The sequence below is a fragment of the Misgurnus anguillicaudatus genome, chromosome 14 (genome assembly GCF_027580225.2).
Source record: "Misgurnus anguillicaudatus chromosome 14, ASM2758022v2, whole genome shotgun sequence".
In the NCBI taxonomy this organism is placed as follows: domain Eukaryota; kingdom Metazoa; phylum Chordata; class Actinopteri; order Cypriniformes; family Cobitidae; genus Misgurnus; species Misgurnus anguillicaudatus.
Window position 1 is genome coordinate 17,292,776 of NC_073350.2, and position 27,543 is coordinate 17,320,318.

The window sequence follows — 27,543 nt, forward strand, 5'->3', positions numbered from 1 at the left end:
ATTCAAAGAAGTGAGACATCCTCTTTAAACCACTCTATAGAGATTGACCCCCTGTCAATTTTGGGTTGGATGTGGTCAAGTATTGTAGTTCTTACTTAGTTTTATTTTCCTTCACCTGGAAATTTCCTGCAACAGCAAACTTAAAAAAAATGTACTCAGTGGTGGCTCATGAAGAATAAATGTATCACTGTTTTCATTTCATTTGAAAAATTCAGATGCAAAATCCTCTAAGTGTGTCTGACATGCTTTCTTGTAAATAAGCATTTTTTTGTCAGGCACTTATGTTTAGTAATTTCACTTTATTGGCAATTATATTGTCAAAAAAGTTTCGCTGCAAACCCTCTCTAAGTACTGTACGTGCAAAAAATCTCCACTTCTAAAAATAGTCCCCAGGCACTTCACTGTCCTTGCTAAATCAATATGGTGTCCTAATATAACGTGGTGTTTAAAGGGCACCTGTGGTCCGAGTGTAAATTGTTGTTTTTTTAGCAATGAAGTAGGTGCCCTTTAATGGATTCTGCCAACAAAGCAGTATTTCTAAATGGCCTGAGGTCAGGATTAATCAGATTTGAAGTGAAAGTTTTTGATAAATGTTTAAAGGCAGAGTGCACAATGTTTGAAAAACGCTTTGGAAAAGGAGACGGCCGACTACCAAAACACACTTATAGCCAATCAGCAGCAAGGAGCGTGTCCACCAACCGACATCCTTGCCGGGTTGCGTATGTGTGGGGCGGGTCTTTAAAAAGAAGGTCCAGATTCTATTGGGGTAGGGGCGTGTTTGTTTAGGTAATTTTTAATATCAACATTGGCTTTCAAACATTGTGCACTCCGCCTTTAATACGTGCATTCAGTAAATGTCATTATCTAATTTTGACAGAGGTGACATTTAGTGGCTTTTGCATCTAAGCTCTTTATTGGTAAATGTGAATGAAGTTTTTGCCCAATCATCTCAATGGATAAGTGCATTTCTGCAGGGTCATTGCTAGATAAAGGATGGTCCTTTAATCATAACTACAGTACATACACCAACACATATATAAATGTATCCTTAGATTCTGTTTTGAAGGACACTGGAGAAATACATCAAGGTGAGTGGTTTCAGTGATATCCTTTAAATATCTAAAAAAAATCTATTGGTCATTTTTCTATTCTAAACTTTGTATAATGCTTTGGGATGGTAGCAATCTAACAATGTTGATATCCATGACACACTGTTGTGTTAACAAAATCCAAAAAACATTGTTTAATTGTTGTTTTGTTTCCACTTTTCAGCACAATAACTAACCATTACAATGCAAGAACTAAAAACATAATTACTATTAATGATAATGATGATCAATGCCAGTCTATTGTCTTTTTATCATTTATTTTAGCTTATAAACCATTTTTTTCTGTTGTTTGATGTTTTAGTATTTTAACATTGTTAAAAAACAGAAACCCAGTAGATAGTCACACATGAATCTGTTAAGGATTATTAAAACAATATTGTTTTTATTAACAATATTTTTGTATCTGTACTGCCTATTTAACAGCCCTTACATCATATCCATAACTAAATCAATGTCTCATGTCTATCTGACACTTTCCCTCAGATCCTTTTACATTTATACATTTCATCACCTCTTATCTCCATTTTGTTGCTGGATTTGCGCAAACAGTTTGCATAGCCGACTTGAAAGTGCAAGAGTCAAAGAAAACCGTAATTAATGGGGACGACTACGACACCTAATAAGAGATTTAATTAAGAAAATGAATAAGGTGTCAACCCCCTTTCAAAGACTGTTGGACGGGATGATTAATCGCTCGCTGGGCTAATTTGATTTGTGACAGCGTACAGGTTGACCTGGTAAGTTGTTTTAAAAGATCTCATTCCCAAGAGAATAAGACATTAATAAAACATGGGCCGGTATTGGGGACTGGAAAGACCTCCTTGAGGATTTAAAGGATCATCTTTTCTTTGACATTTAAAGAAGGATATATTCATGAAACAACTGGGACACTGGAAAACTCATCTGCAAGAACTAAAACAGCATCATACCTTAAGGAATTGAGTTAACTATAGTCTAATTCCTGATTCAGTATATTTTTATTCTATAGTTTCTTTAAATCTCTGTTAAATGAAGGTCACTTTAACATTGTCTGCTCATAACATAACACATTTTTTGTAAGTTCAAAGACCAAGACTTTTCTAATCTTGAAAGGTGCAATGTGGGACTTAGAAGGATCTCTTGACAGAAATGCAATATATTATACATAACTATATTATTAGTGGTGTATAAAGACCTTACATAATTGTATTGTTTTTATTACCTTACAATGAGATATTTTTATCTCCATACTCCGCGGGTCTCCTTACATAGAAGTCGCCATCATGTTTCTACAGTAGCCCTAAATAGACAAACTGTTGTACAAAGTGTGTTTTGTCACCTTGTTGGCTGTGTTCGAGGTAGCATTCGAAGACATCAGGCACGTCGGAATCCAATGTTTGGTTTCTGTCTCTTGAGATACCTTCATCATCTTGTCCCACAATTCTATGCGTGGGCGTCCGTGGGTAATGTGCTTTTCAAGCCTGGTTGAGTTAAAAAAGAAATGGTAGCTAAGAAAGTGTCTGTCTTTATAGTTTTCAAATATGGGATTAGTACCGAGCCCCTAAGGTGACATTGGAGTAATAAAAATCAAAAGTTTAGTTTCGTGTGCTCAAGCGAAACCTTCATGTGCAGAATTTGTTTTAAGTTTAGTTTCGCATGCTCACATAGTATAGCAACTGCCACTAATAAAACTATCGCGTGCGTACGTGAAAGCAAAAGTTTCACGGGTGTTATTTTCACGTGCGCACGCAAAACTAAACTTTATTTTATTTTTGCTTCATCTCCCCTTAGGGGCTCCGTAGATTAGTCATCAAAAATGCCCCTCTGTTGTCTCGCAGTCATTAGTCCCTTTCACACATACAGTCTTTACTGGTAATTTACTGGTAAATTGCAGTTAACATGTCATGTGTGAACAGAACCTTTCCGGTAAATCAGTGCTCCCAATTTACCAGTAAGACAGGTTGTAAAATTAACGGTAATTTACCGGTAAGCGCTGTGTGTGAACGAAAAATATAGCATTACCGGCATTTAGATGACGTCAGACCGCGCTGACAGATCGGGCGGGCCAATCAGAAAGTTTTTTATACAGGTGACGCGGTTTCCCCAAGACTGTTTACGGACGTTTCCACACACATGTTGCTTAAAAGTCGAGCACACCTGAAGTTAACATCCACGTTTCTTCATCAAAGTTGTTTAAAACAGCTTACCATCTAATTGCCAAATTGCCGACGTCCTTAGCACACCATCTGTGAAGCCTAATGTGCAAACGCGCAGGTTCCGTTTGACGCCGCCTAACGCTATGTTGTTTGGTCACGAGCAACTTCACGACCGTTTGCCACAGATGTGAAAACAACAAAATACGGACCGTGGATATTAAAGTCATAACCCGCCGTTTACAAATACGACACAAACGGAGCTCGCCGGCCGCGCGCCACAGGTAACTTCCGCTTTCTCTCCGAATTTACCGGTATTTTGATACTGATGTGTGAATGATGTCTTACTGGTAAAAAGACGGAACGTCACTGCATGTGTGAACAGCACATTTTTGTATTTACTGGTAAATTCATTCTGGTAAATTCATGGTAATTTACCAGAATTACTGTGTGAAAGAGGCTATTGTCTCAGATGATGACATGTTTGTCCAGTGGCAGCTACCATAGCTTCTTATTGCGTTTCGAAATTGAGGTTGGTTGTAATTTGCAATCTCACCACTAGATGCCGCTAAAAACATACTGTACCTTTAAATGACAATCCCTAAACAAAAAATATTTTATACCCTTTATAAACTTATAATGGTAACACTTTATTATAATGTTCATTAGTTAACATTAGTTAACTGCATTAGTTAACATGAACTAATGATGAACTGCACTTGTGCAGCATTTATTAATCTTTATTAAAGTTAATTTTAACAATTACTAATACTTTATTAAAATTTGGTTAACGTTACTTAATGCACCGTGAACTAACATGAACAAACAATGAACAGCTTTATTTCTATTAACTAACATTAACAAAGATGAATAAATACTGTAACAAATGTATTGCTCATGGTTTGTTCATGTTAGTTAATACATTAGCTAATGTTAAATCATGAACATTATAATAAAGTGTTACCCTTATAATAAGTGTGAAATCATTCTAAATCATATTTTAATATTTACTTATTTAATTATTTACATTTTAAATTTTGTTCAAATTACAGTTGCAGTCTCCATCACTCCAAATTTTGCCACTTATATTCTAAAAAATGCATTATTTTGCAGCATTTTTTGAGTGAAAATTGTTTTATTTTTTCAAATTGTGTTGTCTGTGAAGATAATGCTTGATGAAACATGATGACATGATCAAGGTAAACATCATTTAACATTTAAGCATTTAGCCAATAAAAATAAAAGAATGCTCCTGAGAAGAATAAACACTGCCTGACATTATTAATAAGGAAAAATGTGTTTTAATGGAAAAAGTCCACAGGGCCAAACGCGCTCATAGTTGCAGAAGCACTCGGTTATAGTAGTTACCAATGTGATTTCTCTTGTGAGTACTAACAAGAGTGTAATAACAAATGCGTGTATAAGAATGTGCCCTGCGGAGAAATCTTAATGCTCTGTGGAAGTCTGCATAAATGCACATGAGTCAGGCTGATAAAATTATAGCTGACATTAATAACCGTGTGATTAATGTGGACTACAGAAGACTAGACGTGTGTGGGTGGTGCCTTTGCTTATGTGCACATCCTCGGTTCGGCATCAGTGCGTTTTGCGTCTGTAGATCAGGGACTTTCTGAAAGCAGATCATTGTTTCTGAAACTCATCAATCACAACGGTTCTGCCTCCGAATAAGCAACCAGCAGAAATATCATATTCAGAATGTTCATCTGGGTGGAAACGTGACGTGTCCCGGTAAACATGGCAGATTTCATACAACTCGCCAGAAAGCTGATTTTAATTTAAATTATACTCGCCGCGAAGTGAGAGGTACAAGACAGGCCGCCTTGATGAACGAGGATGTACGTCTTATAGACTCGCATACGTCTCAGCCAGACTGAAGGGAAAACTGAAAAGAAAATAGATTTTCCTTTCCGCATTTTAAACATTAAAGGCCCTATCCTTCAGTCAGAGATAACGGCTCACACCAGAACATTAAAAGAAATTTCAGAAATTTTATGAAAAATAAGAGCAGTGTTTACGTAAAGCACTTATTTTTTACGTTTTACAGTAACAGTGACATCAGCAGAGAAAAGTTCAGTTAGGGGTTACTGTGCCATACAGCTAATAGCTTATTACTGAGCAGATATCATCAGCAATCCCATAATGCAAGACTGCTACATTAAAGGCAATTCATTATTAAAAATGTAATTATCATAGTATTGTTCCTGATGTAATTAAAATGCCACTAATGAATCTTGAGACCTAACTGATCCCTGTAACTCTCCCTAACCACTTTATCTGACACTTATTTGACTGCATTCAATTTATCCCTCCAGGATTTCCCTTGGATATGCTAATTTTATCGGGTTTCTCCATGCTCTGATAATCTGCACACACACACCTGGTTTTATTTTCACCTACTTGTAAGGATATCATTTGGATACATAAAGGATTCTGTTAAAGGTCAGAAGATTGGAAGAAGGAGGCTATTGTGTGTAGTTGTTGAGCATATGCAGGGGCATCACAGTGTTGTTGTGGTGGTCTCTGGGGTTCAGTGACTGTGAAAACTGCCAGAGAGTCCGTGACACAGACATATTGGGAAGAGTCTGCTGTGAAACATGTCATCTCCTGCACAGCATGATGTCTGGGTGTGACAGGACAGTACATCCAGATGCAAAATAAAGTCGGGAGACCAGCCAACATGTGTGGCGACCAGTAATGTAAAAAAAATAGGTCAATATAAGATCAAAACTTCTTTGTATATCTTTACAGTCTTAAAGGACAAGTTCGGTATTTTACACCTAAAGCCCTGTTTTCAGATGGTTTATGATGAAATAGAACGGTTTTGACTGAAATTTGGACATATTATGCTGGCCCGAGAATTTTCGGGGGTTTCTTGTATCACCTCCCACCTCTATAATGGGTTTATAGGTGCACTGGAACAATCCTTCTTAAAATGCATTAAACTTTCATTTACAAAGACGTGAAACTCACCGAGTGGTCAGGGGTGTTCAATGATATGCCCATACAAGGATCGCTGCAAAAGATGCTTTCTAACAGGTTTTATCGTAGTTTTTGTCCAACTCCATTGACTTGTATTAGATGTGCTGTGAGGTATGGTATTACTCCACGCCGGGAACCCATTTGTATTCTTGCAATTGGCAATGGCAGATTAGCGCCACCACCTGGGCTGGAGTGTCTATTATTCAAGCTCTCAGCGGAAGAATGTACGGGTGTGAGGCGTTTGGAAAAATAGGTCCACAAGTTTACAACGAATGCTAAAACAGCTGTTGGAAAGCATCTTTTGCAGCAATTTTTGTGTGAGCATATCAGTGAACACCCCTGACCACTCGGTGAGTTTCACGTCTTTGTAAACAAAAATTGTATGCATTTTAGGAAGGATTGTTCCTGTGCACCTATAAAGCCATTATAGAGGTGGGAGGTGATACAAGAAACATCCGAAAATTCACGGGGCAGCCGCATATGTCGAAACTTCAGTCAAAACCGTTCTATTTCATCATAAACTATCTGAAAACAGGGCTTTAAGTGTAAAATACCGAACTTGTTCTTTAATATGTATGATTTATCTGTGCACGGTATCCAAAAAAAATCTAAATGTAAAAAACTTGCTTAATTTTTAAAATGATATTCTTTTTTGGCCAATATCTAGTCCAATCTAACTTTACGTATTTGGCGGACACTGTAATCCAAAGCAAGGAAATACAATATGCACTTCTCCAACAAGTCTTTCCTGACCCAAGCAGCCTCTGCAGGTCATCATGTCAACATGGTGCCGGTGACCAACTCCTACCTCTTCTGTCACATTCCCCCTAACACCCCAGGCCCCTGACAGAGCAAAGACCAACCCTTACTTTCTGCCCTTGCCTTATAACTCCTGGAGACAGTCAAAGTTCACAACAGGTTGGCAGCATACGGTACACCACAGATGGAAGGAAACCAGAGTTGTGCTCCTGTCACACCGGCATGTGGTGGTCTACTCCTGAGGGAGATAAAAGAGAGAGAGACCCCTTTCCCAATCCTCAGTCGGTGGTAATGAAAGGACACCGGGGTAGGATAGGAAACATGTGAATCAGTGGTGTGCCTGCAAATGCCCCGAGGCACCTTGGCATTCACAGGCAGCTAGCAGGTGGCAGAGTCGAGCTAAGTCTGTGTACTGCACACACGCACGTTCCCTTTATTCCTCTCTGAATGTCACAAACTAGAAACGCAGCCAAAAAATCTGGGTTTTTGTGGAAAATCGAGCGAATGTTTGTGTAAGCATGAAGGAAAGGGAAATAACTTATTGCGTTTGAAATGGGAATAAATCCATTAGCCTGAGGTACATTTAGGACGAACATCTGTGTTTTCTGTGAATCATTCTATGTGAAGTCAAATACAATAGACTTTTAAAGGTGCAGTGTGTAAATTTTAGTGGCATCTATTGGTGAGGTTGCGAATTGCAACCAACAGCTTAGTCCACTGCTCACCCCTCGCTTTTGAAATACATAGAGAAGCAGACAAACATGTCATCGTTGGAGACAAAAATTTCCTTTTAAGGGCTTCTGTAGTAAAATTGCAGCACAAAATGGCGACTTCCATGTAAGGGGACCCTCGGTGTATGTATGTAGATGCATATCTAAGGTAATAAACACATAACGGCTCATTATGAAAGGTCTTTATACACCTCTGATAATATAGTTTTGTACATTATTTTGCATTAATGTCAAAAGATCCTTCTAAAAATTACACACTGCACCTTTAAAATAACATTCCTAAAAATGCTTAATTGATAAATTAATACAAATTAAGCAAACTCTGCAAAAAAAATAAAAGTGCATCAAAGATTTTGGACCCTGGTGGCTTTTTTGACAAATTTAAGACAATTTGTATATACTTTTTGAGAAAGTCATTGGTAAGAATGTTTCATAATAAAATAATCACATTTTTAGCCTTCGTGAGGGATGAACCTATAGACCCCTTAATCGCCTATGTCACTGTGACGTCACCGCTCTACCTGGAGGCAAAAATAGTAGGAACTCATAGCAGGCATGCTAAAAGTTTGAGGTATTGACTTAAAAATGTCATCTTGTTGTGTCTTTTCAGCGTTATTGTTTAGCTTAAATGTTAAAAAAAACATACAGCGATAGATGTGTGTGCCATCCTTTGAATGGATTTTTACAATAATCCACATTGCTAATCATAGTTAGCCCAGTGATAGGTTACATTAGACAATAAGCCTTGACAAAATTCCCAAAACACCCAAAAGTAATTCATATGTTGTCTTGGAAATATCCAAAACCTGGTTTAAATTGCAAGAGTTAATTTACAAAAATAGCTGTCATGGTCCCGCATCGGAATCGTTGACTGTACATATTCGGACAGTTCCGAACCTTCTTCTGCATCCATGTTTGATAAATCCCTCCTAAAACGTGCTATCTTACGCTTGTCAACATTGCCTCCACGGCTCTTTTTGCCTCCAGCTAAGCCCCGCCCACCCGGAGACGTTGCAATGTTTACAAACCTTTAAGGGGTCTATAGTTTAAAAGATTTTTCAAGGATGCTTATTTCAAGAATTTTGATCGTATAGAGACATCACTTTAGTCAAATTTGTACCATAGCATACACTATTCATTACTTAAGATTAAATAAAGACAATTAAATACTGCACCTTTACAAGCACTTAATTAAGTATCATCAGAATTAGTTTTGATTTCTTTAAAGGGCTGTTGGCATAGTGAGGGCATTTGAGTTTTAAGGGAGGTGTTTCTGGTGGAGACTGATAAACACATCTTTACAAACAAGGAGTAGATGTCACATGTCAGAAGAGATGTCAAAACATATAACAACAGACTGACACAGTGTGAGGCACAGGCCTCATGTATTAAACACTAGTGCCAGAGATAACTGATTTTTACCTTGGATGAACTGCTCAATATTTGTTGATTTTATATTTTGTACTATATTTTAGATATCAAACAATCAATATTTACAGCCAGTGACTTTTTGTGAGGGCGCTCAATGTCATGTATGTAGCCCGTCATGTGTGTTGTTCCTTATTTCAAAATATGTGTTCTGCGCATTGAGAGATCCTATGTGCATCACGTGTTTTGTCAAAATAAGTGGCTGCTGCAGATGCGTCTAAAGGGTTTGTGATAAAAGAGACGCTCGCGTTTGCCAGATACTCCCATAATCTCAAGCGTAATCAGAGTTTACTGTTAAGGGAGTGTCTTGCGTGTATTTTGTGAATGTGAGCGTCTCTTTTTATCATAAACTGTTTTGACGCGTGTGCAGCAGGCACTTATTTTGACAAAACACTTGATGCACATGGTTCACATGACGCAAAAAACATATTTTTTTGAAAACGCAAGCACACGACACTCTGAACATTTATTTTGAATTAGCGCCCCTCAGATGAGCAGTCACGAGCCGCCACTGATATTTACAAAAACAAATGTACTCTAAAAATAATGGCATATTTTTAACATATCATTCGTTTAAAAAGACAATTTTAAAGCTCATGTACACATTCATCAGACAAAAATACACTTTGTTTTTGAAGTGCCATTTTAAGTTAAAATTTCTCATGAGGTATGAAAACTCATTATTTTTATAATCACTTTACACATGGTTCAAGAAGGAAAACTAAGAATCTTAACCTTTGCTGCTTTTTGTTCAATTTAATGAAATGAATGTGTTAAGTTGACAGCCTTCGTTCAATGATCAAGACACTGCTAAGGCAAACATGTCATTTACACAGAAGAAAGCAAAAAAAGTAAAAAGTATAAACAAACATCCAGAGGACCTCTATCTTACGGCAAGGTTATAAATGAGTCGTTGTTTTTAATATCCTTCAGAAATATTTTGAGTATATGCGTCCCTCTGAACCACAAGCAGGTGCTATGATGCACGTAAGCGATACAGACAGCTAGTTTGTCTTTAATTGTATACCTAAATATAAATTATGTATGAACAATTAAGTTTTTTTGGGCATTTGATTATTTAGCCATCTCTTAGACGTAGTCAAATGACACATTCAAAATGACATAATTTAGCCTAAATATGCGTTCTGATAGGTCATGTAATGAGAGGCGCTTTTAAACTTTAAGCTTTTAGCCTCCTATAATAATAATAGTAATAATTATTGTATTATTTTCAAATAAGGACTGGAGTCAATTATTACTCATACCACAGACATTGCTCTGGTGGTTATTTTAAGATATTTGACAGGTCAGGTGTGCGTTTATCAAAAATAATGCATACCTGTGAAACATTTCTCAACCAATGAGATTTAAGCATTCATCCTCCCGTGGTATATATAGATGAAAATCAGTCATGTGACCTTTTACAACATGCCGCCATCTTGAGGACCTACCAAGTACCAGTAGGCTACTGACAAGCATTGGCTAGCTTCCTACGATTTGCGGATTTCTTATCTTTTACTGTCTATGATTCTTACGGATACAGTAAATGGCTACAAAAGACAACATGTCGCACCTCGACTGTCATAAAAAGAAATGCTACTTTAAAAAAAATACCTTGGTTAGGGTGTGATGCCTACTGGATCCCTGATGTGTTCTTCCAGCCGCTGTCCGCTGCTACCGAACTACCACTATTTTACAACATAAGAAGGCGCGACACAACATGAAACTTTGCTCGAAGTATCACCTGAATGTGTACACATGAATGCTCGTCATCTTTGCAAGGAGTAAATAATCGATTTCCGAATGAATGAATCTCATATGAGGCTCCTTTTTCAACTTGAAGGTCAATATTGTTTTTCACTTGCGACAAACAACAAATTATCCGTGCATTTATATGGAACACTGTAAAAGAATTCCGTAGAAATTGCAGCTGGGTTGCCGGTAACTTACTGTAGATTTAAATTTATGTTTTTTTACTGGCAACATTTTGTTCAAAGTTAAATGAACATTAAACATTTACAAGTCTTTGTCTTTACAGAGTAAAACTAAAAAAACAGCATCAAGCAAAACATTCTGGGAAACAAAATCTGAAGCAAAAAACAGAAAAAGGTTGATGATGATTTCTGGTTCCCAGAATGCTTTGCATGAGGCTGTTATTGTATAGCTGCAATAACATTGTAATTTCTACGGAATATTTTTACAGTGAACTATGCTTTAGGAGCTATCCATCTTTACTCTCCTCCCTCCTTACGTCGCATTCGGATATGTGTGTGTGTGTGTGTGTGTGTGTTCATTATAAATGTGTGTGTGTGTTCATTATATATATATATATATATATATATATATATATATATATATATATATATATATATATATATATATATATATATATATATATATATATATATATATATATATTTAAGCAATATCGCTCGAGTAGGAGTGTGATATAGCTCTATATCATCACGGCTGTGATTAGGCCAGAGGCACGAGGCCGTAGCCCGAGTGCCGGAGGCAATCACAGCCGTGATGATATAGAGCTATATCACACGACTCCGAGAGCGATATTGCTTTTATACAACAGTTCGATGGCACACGTTTGAAAAACGAAAACTAGAAAACAACAACGGAGTTATTTTAAAAGCCTCTTTGTTTGAGAACTACTTCTTCCGCCACGGATTTGAGGGCGGCCAGAATGACAGGAAACACTTTCGGCTGCTTTGAAGCTCATAACAACTCAATGGACGGAAAAGCCATTACTTTATATTACAGTTTCGTGGTCACAAAGTGAAGTTTTAAGATTAGATCAGTCGAGAATATATATGTATTATATTTAAATCTGCAGTCGATTAGTAAAGATAGCGCCTGTTTGAACGTTTGCTTAGTAAGATTCGGTACGAATGAGAACCAAAGCATGAGCGGACGTCAGTGTTCACTCGCCCCGCTGACCACCGCCCTCTCTGGGCTACATCTCTGACAGAGATACCCTGGCTCTCATGTTGGCCTTGTTTGTTTATGATCGTCAAAATGAGATCAAATCAGCAGTATTTGGTGTCATGATCAAACTATTACTTGTTTTTTAATTCATATTTAGTGTCTTTTGTGTTGTTATTGTTTTGGCGCGAGGTAAAAGTTAATAAAACGACTTGTATAACGTTACTATTGCTTTCTCATTTATTCTTAACGTGATACGAGCACTCGATTATTATTATTAAACTTTGTTCTTGTCAGTACTATATAAAACGGTTTTTTATACAGTAAGTGTCAGAGAGATGTTTTTGCATGCTGCTTATAAATAACGTTATACCAGTGGCGATATCTCATAACATGTTTTAATAGTCACGTCACGATAAAGTAAATGATCAATGTCCACATTTAAAAGCTGCGGTGCTTACCTGCAGTTCCACGGTGTTTTCGCGTTCTGATAAGAAATATAGCTCCAGAAAAAAGTGTTTATATTCCTCTTTCCAAGTGTTAATCGTCCACACGATGTGACAAGACATTTCTCCCATTAACTGTAACGTAACATCCAAGAGCGCTGATCTTTGACGGAATAATAACTTCCGATTGGGGTTTCACAGACTGATTTATGAGCTAGTAAACTAATGAGACACACGGAGAGTGAGAGTCTGTGTTTTTCCATTCAGAGATGAGCCTGCTTAGGACCTCCATTCACTAGGTGGCGGAATGATACGAAAGGTGAAGCAGTTACAGTGCCGATATCAGCACAATATCTCATAGCTCTTAGCCAATCAGATTCGAGAACCAGAGATATATATAATGAATTGGTTCCATTGGGGGTCAATAGAGGATGTATATTGTGTGGAACATTTTAAAAAATCAGTTTCTTTAACCTCATGAAAACATAACTGATCCTCTTCCTTACTCCCAGACTCCAGGGTCCTCTGAGAAAACATGACCGCATGTCGTGTTTTATTCAGTCCATCAGCTGTTCAGTGATGTAAACGCAGAGAAAGTCCAGTGGCAGGTCTCTAACACTGCAGCCGGATCAAGATCTTTATCTTGATCACACCCTGCAAACTTATATGCACTTCTGCTGACAAACATTAAATGTGACAGGCCTGCCAACACATCCAGAAATGGAGAAAGACAGAGAAAGAGAGATAAAAACCATAGAAGAGTCCCCAGAATTATATCTCTGGAGAAATGAAAACTGGGACAGAAAATGTCATGAACAATTAGTGTAAGACACAAGATAAACACAAACATCCATAATAATTAAACACATGCAAACAGATATAAGCAGCAGTAGGCTATATGTATAACTTGGAGAAAAAGCACTGGTTTGGGATTAAAAATAATAAAAACTTCTTGCATCCATTCCTTTACTCCCTTTCTTTCTCACTTGCTCTCCCTGTTATGCATATCTAGTTCGTTTTTCTTTTAAAGAAAAAGAAAGAAAAAGTAAAAGAAACAACAAATGACAGGAAGACATAGAGAGATAATAAATACTTGTTGGTTATTCCCAGACAATATTAATTCATTTACATATCGGACTAAAATATGTTCATCTTGTGCTCCAAATGCCATAAAATTTTCAAGCTTCCCCCTCTCGTACCCATGAAATCCGACACAATTTGTCAAGTAAACAAGCTATTAATCTTTTAAACGGTTACAAATCCTGCATTCTGGGCATGAATGATGAATTATGTATGATAGATATAGAAAAACTCTGCTAACAACAAACATTTCATTGCTTGTTTTTTGCCATAAGAAAAAAATCGCAGACAGTTGTTTAGCTCTATACCCAAATGTTGCCATGGGTCAATTGCTAACAGCAGTTTCTAAATCTTATCCTGCATGCTGCCTCCTTGACAGTAATTAAGAACGGCAGTAAATCATATTTCCACAATTTTGGGGGCAAAGTGCTTTAAATAGCTTTTAAAAAGACATACACCTAGGGCTATGTTGGGTAACATGTCTTTCATGTCAAATCATATCACATTACATCACCTTGCAAAGGTTTTGTGAGATGCAGTTATGTCTGTTTATGTGATTTATGAAGTCTTGTTTGATGGTCTATGTTTATGCTGCGTGAAACAGTGAGAAATGTGCTCTCTCTGTCCAAGCTGTCACCTTACAAAGAGGAGAAAGGGACATATGTTCAATTTTCTAAAAAAAAAAAAAAACGAAAAGCATTTCAAAGTGTCATAAACATCCAAATAATGCTGCATTTCAAAATGGTGGCATTTGATTCATGTGTATACATTTATTGTTAGTCCCAGAATGCAATGCAAGAAGCTTAGTGTATTAACAAAGAATGTTAATTATAAATAAATGTTCGATTTATATAGATAACTATACGTACTGTACAGCTTTTATCACTGACACACATGCACACTTTGATCCATTCACGCAGTATTCATGTAACAACATCCTGATACATACTATATAGATAACAAAAACACAACAAGCAGCTAGGTATAGCATGAAAAGACTTTTGCACACATCTATTTGACATTTGCTCTTTTTGTTTGTCTCTCTTGTTCATAAAGCTCTTCTTCAAACAAATGAATCTAACAAACATGGCAAAATCTGGTGCTTCAATTCCATTCGACACACTCCTGATGCCATGACAATGTGCCTGCAGGTCCAGCATCCTGGCTCAGAGAGAGTTGGTGCCCTCAGGTGTATATGTTATCATGCTTGTTCACATTGGCACCTCCCTTGGCGAACATTAGCGAAAGAGGGGTGGTATCTGAGGTGAAAGAATCAATTATGTTCTTGGACCCATGATCTTCAGCAAAACCTGGGGTCAGCACAGAGTAACTGTGGCTAATTGGATTGGGGAGATAATGGATTTGGATTATTGTAGCACCGAGAGATGAACAACGAAAGCTAATGGTTTCGGGGATGCGGGCTGTTTCTCAGTGAACCCAAAAATCACTTTCTGACTTTTTTTAGATGATGCAACCTCACATACCTTATATGGGAGGTGACGCAGTCTGTGAAAAATCATCTTTTTTTGTGATCTGCTGTTGAAACTTTGATGCTCATAATCTCATGATTAGATTATGAGACTTTGTCCTGGATTTTATAGACAGGGTCACATTTTTATTTATTTTGGAAGAAAGGGTATGTTCATTTCTTTACGTAACATTGAGCGCTTTCAGTTCAAATAGATCTAATTGTTACAGTCTGAGACAATAGTTTCTATTGGACAGAGTGCAGGACTGTAAGTGGGTGGGGCTTTATTAATGTGACCTCACATTGATTAGAGATTTTTTAATGGGTATTTAAAAACAAGGAGTGGGTGCATTTTTCATCGTATGGTGGTTGTGTTCACACACTGCCAACACACATTATGTCGAAACACCTTGTAAAAGTGGATTTTGCATAGGTGCCCTTTAACTTTTACAAGTCATTGAGGCATTATTTACATCATGACTATTACCATATTGTGTTTAATAGCATAGAGGGAGTGTTGTGTTGAGCAATCAGCTTTCAAAACTAAAAATATATATAATAATGCAACATAAAACGACAAAACTGTTATTATGACATAGGTTTGAATATATTATAAATCTATATTATACACAATAATAAAGGTACCAAAGAGGTACCCTTTCAAAAAGAGTGCGAATTCACTGTTAAGTTAGGTTCACTTAATTTGTTATTTTGTTAAAGTAATTTAAAAATATATGTGATTTAATATAATTTTTTTACAGTGTACCGCTAAGGTACATATTGGTAGTGTTGGGTAAGTTACTCAAAAAAGTAATTAATAACTAGTTACTAATCAATCATGTACACTGTAAGAAATAATATACTGGATTTACTTATAAATATAGTGCATAATTTTTGCATCCAATTTTTTTGTAACTTTTACTTGAAATTTTAAGCAATTGCATAAGTTGCTTAAAATTCCATGTGAAACTTATTTTTAAAAATGGATGCAAAAATTATGCACTTTTTAAGTAAATCTAGCCTTTATTGTTTCAGTGTAATCAGATTACTGTACAAATTACTTTCTCCAAAAAGTATTTAATTACTTATTACTAATTACTTTCTAAATCATATTTAGTAAATCATAAAAAAATAAATCATATAATAGTACATAAGTTATTCTGGTCACCTTTTAAGGTCCAATTCTCACTATTAACTATTAACTACTTTTGCCTCAATACAGTCATCTAACTGCTTATTAATACTTAATAGTAAAGTAAAGTAGTTTTTAAGTTTTTGTAGGAATTGGATAGGATTAACCCCTTAGGCGTCACCCCACTCTATTGAGTTAAATCTAAACTCTTGGAGCTTTCAAACGATATACAATTTGCCATGCTAGATAAGAATTCACATGCAAAACACTGAAGTAAACGTAGGCGTCCTGCTGGCAGGACAGTGACATTTTGCAGGATATAAATGTTTTGAGGCACATAAATGAATCAATTACTCTCCCTACATAATTTATTTTATAATACACTAGTTACACCAAACATTGAATATTGGTACATTATACTGTACTGTATGTATACATATTTGTAAATGTTATATATTAAGACCTTTTTAAAGGGTACCATCCCAGTATCATATTTTCTGAGAGTGTGAGACTATGCACTGTAATTTTCTGGCCATCTTTAAAGTAAAATATCTTATTTAACTTCATGCACATTTCTTGCAAAAAAATTAATGTAACAGAATCTGTAACAATAATGCCATTTATCTTTCGGACTGTTCCCTTAATAATGTCAGAGTTGTATGTTTCATAATGAATGCCTTAAAGAGCAATGCTACTTTCTGAGTAAATTGTAGCTTGCAGTATTACATACTGTAATTAATTTCAGCTGTCAAACCAACCAGCACATCACTCTAACTCAAAGACTAGCTGAGATGATTTTGTTTTCATATACTTTATATTGTTTCATAGTCTAGTATCCATAAATTATTCAATCTTAGCATCTTATATCATAGATTATTCATGCTTTGTAGCACTTTGACAAATTGTATTGTAACACTGGTGCCAATAGAGAATTCGCAAACTAGATGTCATTCAAATTCAGATTTTGAGGACAACTGTACTGTATGTAGTGCATGTGTGCTGAGTTCTGTAATAAACATTTCCCAGCTCTGGTGTTTACAGCATAGCACATGATAATCAATTGTTTATATCAAGGTTTCGACTTGTTATCTACGCAAACACAGCCGTAAGAAATTTTCACCCAGAGTGAATATGAATCGAACTCAACAGCAAGTAGACACAGCGCTGCTTATGTTTATGTTTGCTTTGTGTATTGTTTCTTTTTATCACAGAGGAGAATTCTGGGTACGTGCCACCCCGTAGAGTTTAAGTGGGCTCATGGGAAAACAACAGACTGGAGCACAAACAGTAAACTCTGTTGTGAAATCTGTCTGCAATCTTACACTCATTGGCTTTGTTCACTCTCCGTTTTACTTTATTTTCATGAGATACAGTCCGTAAAATTTTCGGTTTCCTGGTGGATCAGAACATTGATCCATCAATTGATGTATGCCGAGCATGTGCACAAGTACGGCATGTCTTCCTTCAGGTTGTTTAGAGCAAGGGTTTTAAATTTTTTGATGGCAGGGACCCCCACCTGATGAACCTTTAGCGAGGAACTACAGTATATATATATATATATACAGATTTTATAAAGAAACATCTAAACTGTCTTAGATAAATAATAACTGTGATATTTTTAAGATAGCAAATTGTTTACAAACTTAAATTATTGTCTATACTGTCCTTTTTCTTTTAAGAGTTTCTGGGGAAAACTTGAAACCGTCTGGGGGTTCCCTGTACCCAGTTTGAAAACCACAGTTTTGGAGGGTGCAGTTGTCTAATGGTTAAAGGCGGGGTGCAAGATTTTTGAAAAACACTTTGGAAAAGGGAGTCGGACCGAGTACCAAAACACACTTGTAATCAATCAGCAGTGAAGGACATGTCTACTAACCAACATCATTGTCTGGGTTGTGTATGTGTGGGCGGGTCTATCAAAAGAAGGTCCAGATTCTATTGGGTTAGGGGCGTGTTTGTTTAGGTGATTTCAAATATCAACATTGGCTTACAGAGATCATGCACCCCACCTTTAAAGATATGGCTTTGTAACCCATTTGAGCTCACAGCAAGCAGGCATCCCAATTTCACCCAATTGCTCCCAGGCGCTGCTCCAACTGCTCCAGGTGTGTGTGTACTTACTGGGATGGGTTACATGCAGAGGTCACATTTCGAGTACGGGTTGCCAAATTTGACACTCACGTTATCACATTATACTTTCATATTCACCTTCATTTGGAGACAGGCTCTGTATAAAGTGAATTTGACGTAAAATATGGGCCAATTCATAGTGGCACATTTCATACTGTAGCTGTTCCTTAAATATTACTGAACTGTTGGTGATTTTTCGCTTTTTTCTCTTTGAGACAGAGTGGATATGCACTGCCACTATGGAGTGGTCTAAAGAAATTGTCTTCAAATATTATTTCTTGAACCAAAAGTGATGTTGGGTACAGTGCCCTCTAGAGACAAGGGTTGACAAGTAAACTTTCATTCTATTTATGCATCAGGATTTAGTGGCTTTTTGCTTCCCATGAAAACACCTCACTACATAAAAACGCCTTTTTAACAGCAGACGTGGACCTAAGGATACAATAAGCGTACCCAGAGGAAAACTGCATGCTCAGTGGTGCATCTTTTATAGCTTTAATGGAGTTTTTAGTTATAGTAAAAATTCTACGCTGTGTCTGTGAAATCGAAGCTAAAGTCTCATAATATAATTTTGAGATTAGGAGCATCAAAGTTTGATTTCCACATTGATTTTAAAATTCACGTTCTTTCTGATCCCATTTTTTAAACCCTAGTTCGTGTGTAATGTTGCTGTTAGAGCATAAATAATACCTGTAAAATGATAAAGCTCAAAGTTCACTGCCATGCGATATATTTTCTTTAACAGAATTCGCCTTTTAAAGCCTACAGCGAACAGCCGGTTGGGCTACAGCCCTCTACTTCCTGCTTTAATGACGTCAGTAGAACCGTTTTTTGACTAAACTCCGCCCACAGGAATACGTCAGTCGCCAGCTAAGCTAACGGCAAGCTAAGCTGCTATCAAATCACAACACACTAAACAAACTACACAATCAGAACTCGATACGTATTTCTGAAGGAGGGACTTCATAGAACAAAGAAGACAAGCCCGTTTTGAGGACAGTGAAAACAACTGTATAGAGATAAGTAAATTGTGTGAAAAATACCGCTTTTTTTAAGTGAAACGTGAACACACGTTATATTGCGCACTTTAAACGCAATCAAAGCTTCAAAAACACAGAAAGAACGGGACCTTTAATCTTGACATGACCTTACTCAGTCAAAATCAAGGCTATTTTCACAGTATGTTCTTTACATTATGTAGGATGATTTTATGTAGTAAACTTTAAATTACAAAAAAATGACCTTTCAGAGACTAGGTTACATATGAGAAAAAGGAGATATCCTCTGCAAATCAAATCTCTCATTGCTGTTTAGGAGTAATCTCTGAAAATGTGTTTCATTCTTTTAGACACATACATGCACATATTATATGTTGAATAAAAGCAGTATTTTTGTGTGACCACTTGAAAAGAGAATTGGATGTTGAGTCTCTCCCAATAGTAACAAACCTAAAAATACACTCAGACCATCCCATGAGAGGGTTGGCTGTATCTTGGGCTTCAGTAATGAGAATTTGAGATGGCTCTCGACCCCATCTCTCAAGGCTCAACGCTGGAATCACAGTGGTTCTGATACATTCATCACAGCTCACAAAGCAAACGGTTGGAGTCAGAAGGGGCTTTGAAACCTGGAAGATGTCTGGGCAGGCCCAGGGCAAGCTTACCATACAGAGCTGTCTTATAGAGAGAAAACCTCATTTAACACTTCACAAGCCGTCGTAGCCCCGAGAGAGACATATAAAGATAAAGAGACAATGGCTCCATCCTTTCTTGCACGCTCAATCTAACACATTCTCGTCTGGAAGAGGTAAAGCTCGGCGAGAGCGAATAAAGAGACAATTAGAGTTTCGAAATAAAGCTTGAGTTCGAGTTTCTGGAGACGGTCAGACAGATTAGAAAACCTTACAATGATGAATGTTGGAGCTGATTCTATTTCAAACTTTATTACACTTCAGTACAGGCCAGGAGAAATGAATCTTCACATTGGAGATTATCTTTAAAGATGTTCACAATCTCGGTCAGCAAATTGTCATCTGGTTTTCTGAACTTGACAGAGCATTTTGAGAGTAAAACCAGACAACAAAGTTTAAAACAAGACTGGTTTAAAGGCGCACCAAAAAACATTTTTGTTGGATTGAACTGACACTTTAGCATGTCACAGAAGCACACAAAAGAAAAAGTTTCAATTATTAAAGTAATGCAATTGTACATGTAGACTATTTGCAGGTGTATGTGTCAACCATAATTAATTTCTTCTGCAACTAAAAGTGTTTTTTTCTTAGGGTAACTGGTATAAAGTTGAAGATATTTGGCTAGTTGTGTGATCCCAGCATGGCGGCCCACATGAGGCGACCCACACTGTTAAAAAAAGTTACAAAACAGTACCCTTTCTGTTACTGGGGTGGTACCATATGGCGCTTTTCCATTGCATAGTACCCAAGCGTGCCGCACAAGCCCTGAAAAGTGAAGCCAAAACATCTCGATCGCCCTCCAGTGACTGGTCCCAGTATAGGTCATAAACCCCGCCTCCCCGTGTTATTCAATGGGACTTGAGACCAACAAAAAAAATCATTACACTTCAATTATCTTTTTTCTGAAGCTGGTTTCTGTCATTCACTGTAGTTTTTATCGCGCTGATTTTTGGTTTTTAAAATAGGTTTGTTTTTAGTTAGTTATTTAATGATATAAAAACAGTGGTGTCACATCATGATTGACAGCTGTGAAATCGTGTGATATGCGCATTCTACGAGAGCGAGGGCGGGGTTTTGATTTCGCGGCTTCACTTCCTGCTCACTACTGTGCATGACTGGTCCCGAAATCGCTACTGCGCAGACTCAAGACCCAAGATGTCAGCGCCATATCGGGACACTGGCGGCTTCACTTTTCACCAATGGAAGAGAGCAAACAGGCGTCGTCCATCTTTTTTTACAGTCTATGATAGTACCTCACGGTTTGGGTCGGGTCAGCTTACTTTTGGGGGCTTTTCCACTGGGTGCAGTACATAGTACCCGATACTTTTTTTAGTTCCACCTCGGTTGAAGTTCCAAGCGACCCGAGCTGATACCAAAACGTGACGCGAAAACACTGTAGATCACTGATTGGTCTGAGAGAATCGTCACTACCAGCGCCATCGCTATAATGTAAAAGATTAACTTTACCTTCGTGCTAGCTTGCGCTGTCTCAAGTAAACCTGTTGTCATCTGTGCTTTGATATACCCAAACTCCCTTTTAGCAATGAAAAACATCCACAGGTTGAGAATCAGGAACACTATACCAGTTTTTTCCAGACTTGCAGTTTATAGGGGCACATCTGTGGTCATCTCGTAATCCGCGGGCAATCCACGGGTCGGGTTGGGGCAGGTAAAGAAATTGTACGTTTATTGCGGGGCGTGTTGGGGCGGGTTATTAAAAACAAAATATAAAAACATGTATTTTACGTCTAATTCCCTTAGCATATATTAAATATTTGGGAATAAACGGGTGAACGTGATGTGGTGGTCAATTTTAATTTTGTGACTGAGAAATAAATGAATCTATGGGGATGTAAAGCGTATGATGTCACAGCAGTAGGCAGCGCAAATATAACGACACGCCTATAATCCCTCCCACTCTGAAGTATTACTAAACTCGATGGAAAAACTAACCAAGCCAAAGTGAGGTGAGCTGACCTGATCCAAACGATGGGGCACTATGCAATGGAAAAGCGCCATAAGGTTTCATTTTGCACCTTTACAAGTATACAAAACATAATACAATATTGTAAATTTTTGGGCACACTACCGCACCCCAAGGATACATTGTGTACCTTTTTGTACCCCTAAAATTTAACTACAGTAGTACAAAATGGTTCCTTAAGGTACACAATAGGTCCCCAGGCTACAATATTGTACCCCAAAAGGTACAACATTTCAGTGTGTTGTACTGTATAAATGTACAAAAATTAGCCTTTCCCAGCAACCGAAAAAATACAGTTTTTTACCTTTTTTTTAATAGCACCTTAATCAGGCTTTTTAACTTACTGTAAGATGTGACAGGATTTCATATGAGTATGCATTATTTTAACATATTTGCCAAAAGTAGCATTTCTTTTGTTGGGTATCTACATTGTAGAATAAATGCTTTAAGTGCTTTATGGATCTTTTTACAGAGTTAACAGATGTTTTTGACCAATTGTCAGTCTTGAAGGTGCTTCAAGGGGGATGTTGCATTTGTAAAGCTCACATCACATATAAACTGCATTTCTACTGTTTGTATCTGCGGAAGAAAGCTTTGTAATGTTTCATACTTTAACGCCATCTTACACCAACAGAAAACTTAAAACGTCTCCGTCTTATCTAGGGCAACAAAAATCGTACATGAATTTTTAATTTGTTGTTATGATCCTATTTAGCAACTTTAATTAAAACTGCAAAATGACTTTACAGAAACATTTTTATAGTTATGACTTGACCCAGAAGAGCAAATTGTCAGTAATTTGTGGATCACACATTCGGACCAATTCCCTTCCTATCTCGCATACATAAAGTTTAATGTGTGTTGGAAAGCAGATAAACAGAGTTAAACTACTGCGTCAGCATCTTTATCCTAACACACATTTTCTATTAACATTAACACACGAGGCCATAGCCAAATCTGAACCAATCCAAGGGAAGTTTGTCCTTCAATGTGCTACGATTTCCTCTCTCCCATTGACAAGCACATACATACATACATACATACAAGAACGCAGTCACTTGTATAGCCAGTGGAAATCCAAAAAGACTCTTTCAGCTGACAGATGCAGTCTTTCTCATGAGCACCTGTGGTGTTTAACATCTGCAGTGCACAGAGCATCGCACCACAGGTATATACAAAGATCCTTGTCCTTTCTTGTCTTCTGACAAAGCAAGGCAGTCATCTATAGTCTACAATAAGAGAGTCCATCTATCACATTGACAGAATCCTCTGTGATATCAATGTCTTTAAACAAGAGGGTCTCCTTTTTCATCAAGGGGTTGGTGAAAAGTCCTAGGCCTCTTGGTAGGGCAGCTATGTTCTGCTATCGTGTGACCTGTGAATAGAAAGAAAGGTAAATTAGGGGATATATGATACAAATGTTCAAATGGCAAAGCATCTGCTTAGAGATGTTTAAGATAAGATGGTTTTAATAACGCACTGCAATGAGTCATTCTAATAAATCAAAATTTCGGTCTTGTTTTCCAGAATATCTACATGCTTACACTCTTAAAAAATATTAAATGTTTATAAAAATAAAAACATTAAAAAAAAAATAAACATGCAGGAGGAGGGGGTTGTTATTTAATTTAGGATATATTTTCTTAAAGAGCCACACAGATCAAAAATCGAAAGTGACCTGTATTGCAGTGTGTTATGTAGCTGTCCATCAATGTAAACAATGTGCAAAGTAGTCGAACCAAAAAGTGCATGATTCATACAGTTATTGGTTTGTAAAGTAGGAAGTCGACCCTGAATCGCTGAAACGAGTCGTCTTATGGATTGAATCTCCTGCCTGACTTTATCCACGTAATACCAACACTATGCATAATAATCTCCGCCTACAGCCTTGCCTGCGGGAAAAACGAAAACTATGACCTGCTCACAGCTAGTTAGTGTGTAAACATCATATCAAGCTGTGTTTTCAGTTTGTGTTGTTTTTACTACCAAAGGATGAAGATATATGAAGAATCTGTAGTTAAAATTACTTTTTCAAGGAGGGATTTCCTAGACATTTGGCTGTGAAGAATCAGAGGTAAAAATGACTTTTTCATGAAGGGATTTACTAAACGTTTGGCAAGGAAAAATCAGTGGTTAAAATTACTTTTTCACGGAGGGATTTACTAGACGTTTGGCAATGAAAGATGGTTCAATACCCACTTTATTTTGAACAACATGCGTCTCCTAAACACAACCTGTAAGTATGATAATAGCTACATACTTGCTTAAATGAATGTAAAAATGTTAATCTCTGTCGTAGTTTTTATAACCTGGAGTAATGATGAATGATGTGTATTGATGTTGTTTTTTAAACTCTTAATATACTGTCAGAGAGTCACGTTAGCAAGCGGCTAACACATGTTGCACTTACGGTTTTGCTATGATCCGGTTAGCTTACATAAATGCTACAATGAGTGTAAAATGTTAGTTTCTATCGTCATTTTTATTGCTTGGATTAATGATGAATGATGTGTATTGATGTCGATAATATCTTCTCAGTAAATTATGTTAGCACTAGGGCAATACATGTTGCACTATTGTTGGTCTGTGCCACTGATCTGTGGTCTGTGCAGAGACTTTGTCAGTCAACCAATCAGAGCAGAGTAGGGTACTGAAAGGTGGGGTTTAGGCAGACTGAGTCGTTGAACGGTTTCAAACAAATCGTTTGGGGATCTCTGAGAAATTGGGTAATTTTAAATGTATATTTTGAAAAAATTACAGTGTTTTTTGACCTTGCATGCATTTAAACCTGTTGTCCGAGACTTATAAATAGTGATAGGACACTTAAAATTGGCATCTTACAGGCTCTTTAAAAAAAATCTTATTACTGTATACAATTTTTCAAAAAAAATTTGCTTAAGGATGTTTTACTAGAAAACAACAACCAACAACAACAAAAATATTTTGCAGTGTGTGTGATGTGATAAATCTCAGAGCTAGAGATATATTGGTCTCACAAATGGATGATTTGAACTAAGCTAAGATGCTTTATTGTCAGAAAGGGACACATAGCTGCACTATGAATGGCTCACAGTGAGGAAGGGTAATAAATACATAAAGAAAATATATTAAATAAAAGGATGGTAAGGAGAAAAGATGTTAAGACATAAGCAGGCTCATCACCACAATCTCCTGTGACATGTGCGCTGAAGCCTGCTGGTAACTGCTTCGATTCTGCTGCTATTAAATACAGATTTAATGTTTATTGAAGAAGTAAGACACTTCCTGTCACCTCTCATAATGTATGTGTCTCGCTCCATTGGCTCTCAAGGTGGCAGAAGGCGGGGCTTGGCCCATTGATAGTCATATCAGCCAATCACGAGCTGAATAAATATGGCCACGAATCTCTAATGAAGGACCCAAATCCATCATTGATTGTTTTGTCCTCTTCTTACCAATTTAATTAAAGCTCTTAATTTGAAGGCCTCGGTGGAGCCTTGTAGCCATAATGCATTTTAATGAATACACAGATGTTCTGCGGTTACTTTATAACTCTGAGCAATTAGTCTTATGGCAATTGTGTGTTTCCTGCCACTGCTATTTCTTTAATACTTCACCTGCATGTCACACCTGCAGAGAAACAGCAGGCAGTGCAGATTTCACACACAAAAAAAAAACTCTTTTCACATCTCATCCATCATCCACAGTACACGAGAAACAAGGTATTTTTGAAGATTCACCAAGATTTGCTTTCTCCTTATAGGATTCTCGCTACATCTCACCAACCCCAAATTCATGTATTTTTAACCTCGATATAGACGTCTTGGTGATTCATAATTTAAACTGATGTACAAAAGATGAGTCTTTAAAACAAGACATGAAAGCACATTACAAACTGAACAAACTTTAAGATGAAGTCAAAGCAATATTGTCTCTGCGTGTTTATCTTATGAAAATTCTCCTTTGGCCTTTGAAGGTTTTCTCTGTCAGACTTAGGTCCTCTGGGATTTGTTCACAGAGTTTTCGGCGCACTGCGTGGAGTCACTCTAAAAATGTTTATTTATCTTCAAGTCTTTCTCAATCTTTAATAAATCTCTTTTGGAAAGTCTCTAAAGCTGAAGTGATGCGTCTGCCTCTAATGCAGGAATGATTGACAAGTGATCTTTGAGAAACGCTTATTACCTTCCAAAAAAACTGCAAGTAAGATGATTGCTGTCCCCCTGCTATAATGTGATAATTAATAGCTATTCATTTGAATAGCTTGTTTTAAATTTAAATGTATTACTTTACCCTTAGAATAAAATAGGATTTTAGAACGTATCACTTCTTGTACTCTCATGGGCTTCAGAGAACCCTCTTATCCAAGTACAGCCTCAACAAAACGCTTTTTTGAACAATGGTTTGCCTGAGAAGAAGGCCTGGGGAAAAAGGTTCCTTAAAAAGACCCCCTTCTGACAATACACCTAAGGGTGTATTTTGATGGCATATATAGTAGCTCTTAGGAAAGTCTGTTTAAAAGGTTCTTTTATGGAACAAAAATGGCTCAGATGCTCATCTTATCTGGCAGTGCACCATGGGCCGTAAACACTTTCGGTGCCAACCTGGGTCTTTTGGATGTTTTTGTATCTGTAGCATGCCGCTTCAGTCTATGAGCAGGCTTAACAAACAATTTCATCTTGTTTTTATAAGTTATGTCAACTTATCACAAGTCAATTTTAAAATAGTAGGTTGAATTGACTTTAACTTCATGTGACATTTTTTACAGTGTGGGACCTGCAGTTACGCGGTCTACTCACCTTTGTGGTTTTGACTTTGTTGCCGGTGCTGCAGGACCAGCCGGTGAGATCCGGAAGAACTTTACACTCCTCGCCATCCAAACATGGGTGCATTTGGCACCACCACTTCTGCAGCACGATGGAGGCTGGAGAGAGAATAATAAAAAGTGGATTACTACAATATTATTATCTCCGTGCTACGCATGTATACATCACTAACCTTCCCTAATCTTCATCTGCACTGACAATCATAATGAGAATGAATTTAAACTGATGTGCCTTTAATAAATTTGTGACTTCAATCATAAGATCACTGAAAAAAAGAACTTTACTTTAAAAAATCCATGTAAAAAACAAACATTTTAAAGTAAAATTTACTCCTTTTTTAAAGTACAAGTTACATACTAAAATCAAATAAAATCTACTTAATAATGCATGAGAAAATTTGTTAAATAATTAAGTTTACTTTATTTTTATTTTAGAAGTTAGATTTATTTTAATCATTTAGATTAAATGGCATTGTGTTGTAAATGGCATTATAACACACAATGCATGACTGACTAAAGTGTTTGATGAAGGAAACACTGATTACCTGAACGGTGACTTCACAAAATTATAATTTACAACAAAACAACATCAATAATATAAGATCTTAAACGTTTGTGACATTTTATTAACAAATATTTAAGTAGTTAAAGTTCTTATCAGTTCTTATTCTGTGAAAAAGCTTAAAAATCTAAATATTCAGGTGCAAAGGATTGTGGGTATT

General features: G+C 36.9%; 1 protein-coding gene across 2 annotated transcripts in view; it reads right to left on the bottom strand.

The window, feature by feature from the left end:
- Nucleotides 1-21,020: 21,020 nt before the first annotated feature.
- Nucleotides 21,021-27,543, bottom strand: part of tafa4b (TAFA chemokine like family member 4b) — a 51,193-nt gene continuing 44,670 nt past the window's right edge. For both annotated transcript variants that reach the window (XM_073875964.1, XM_073875963.1), the window contains exons 5-6: nucleotides 26,796-26,920; nucleotides 21,021-23,395 (exon numbers count right to left, since the gene is read on the bottom strand). In XM_073875964.1, coding sequence (XP_073732065.1) covers nucleotides 23,384-23,395; nucleotides 26,796-26,920 — 137 coding nt within the window. In that variant the 3' untranslated portion in view covers nucleotides 21,021-23,383. The remainder of the gene's footprint in view (nucleotides 23,396-26,795; nucleotides 26,921-27,543) is intronic.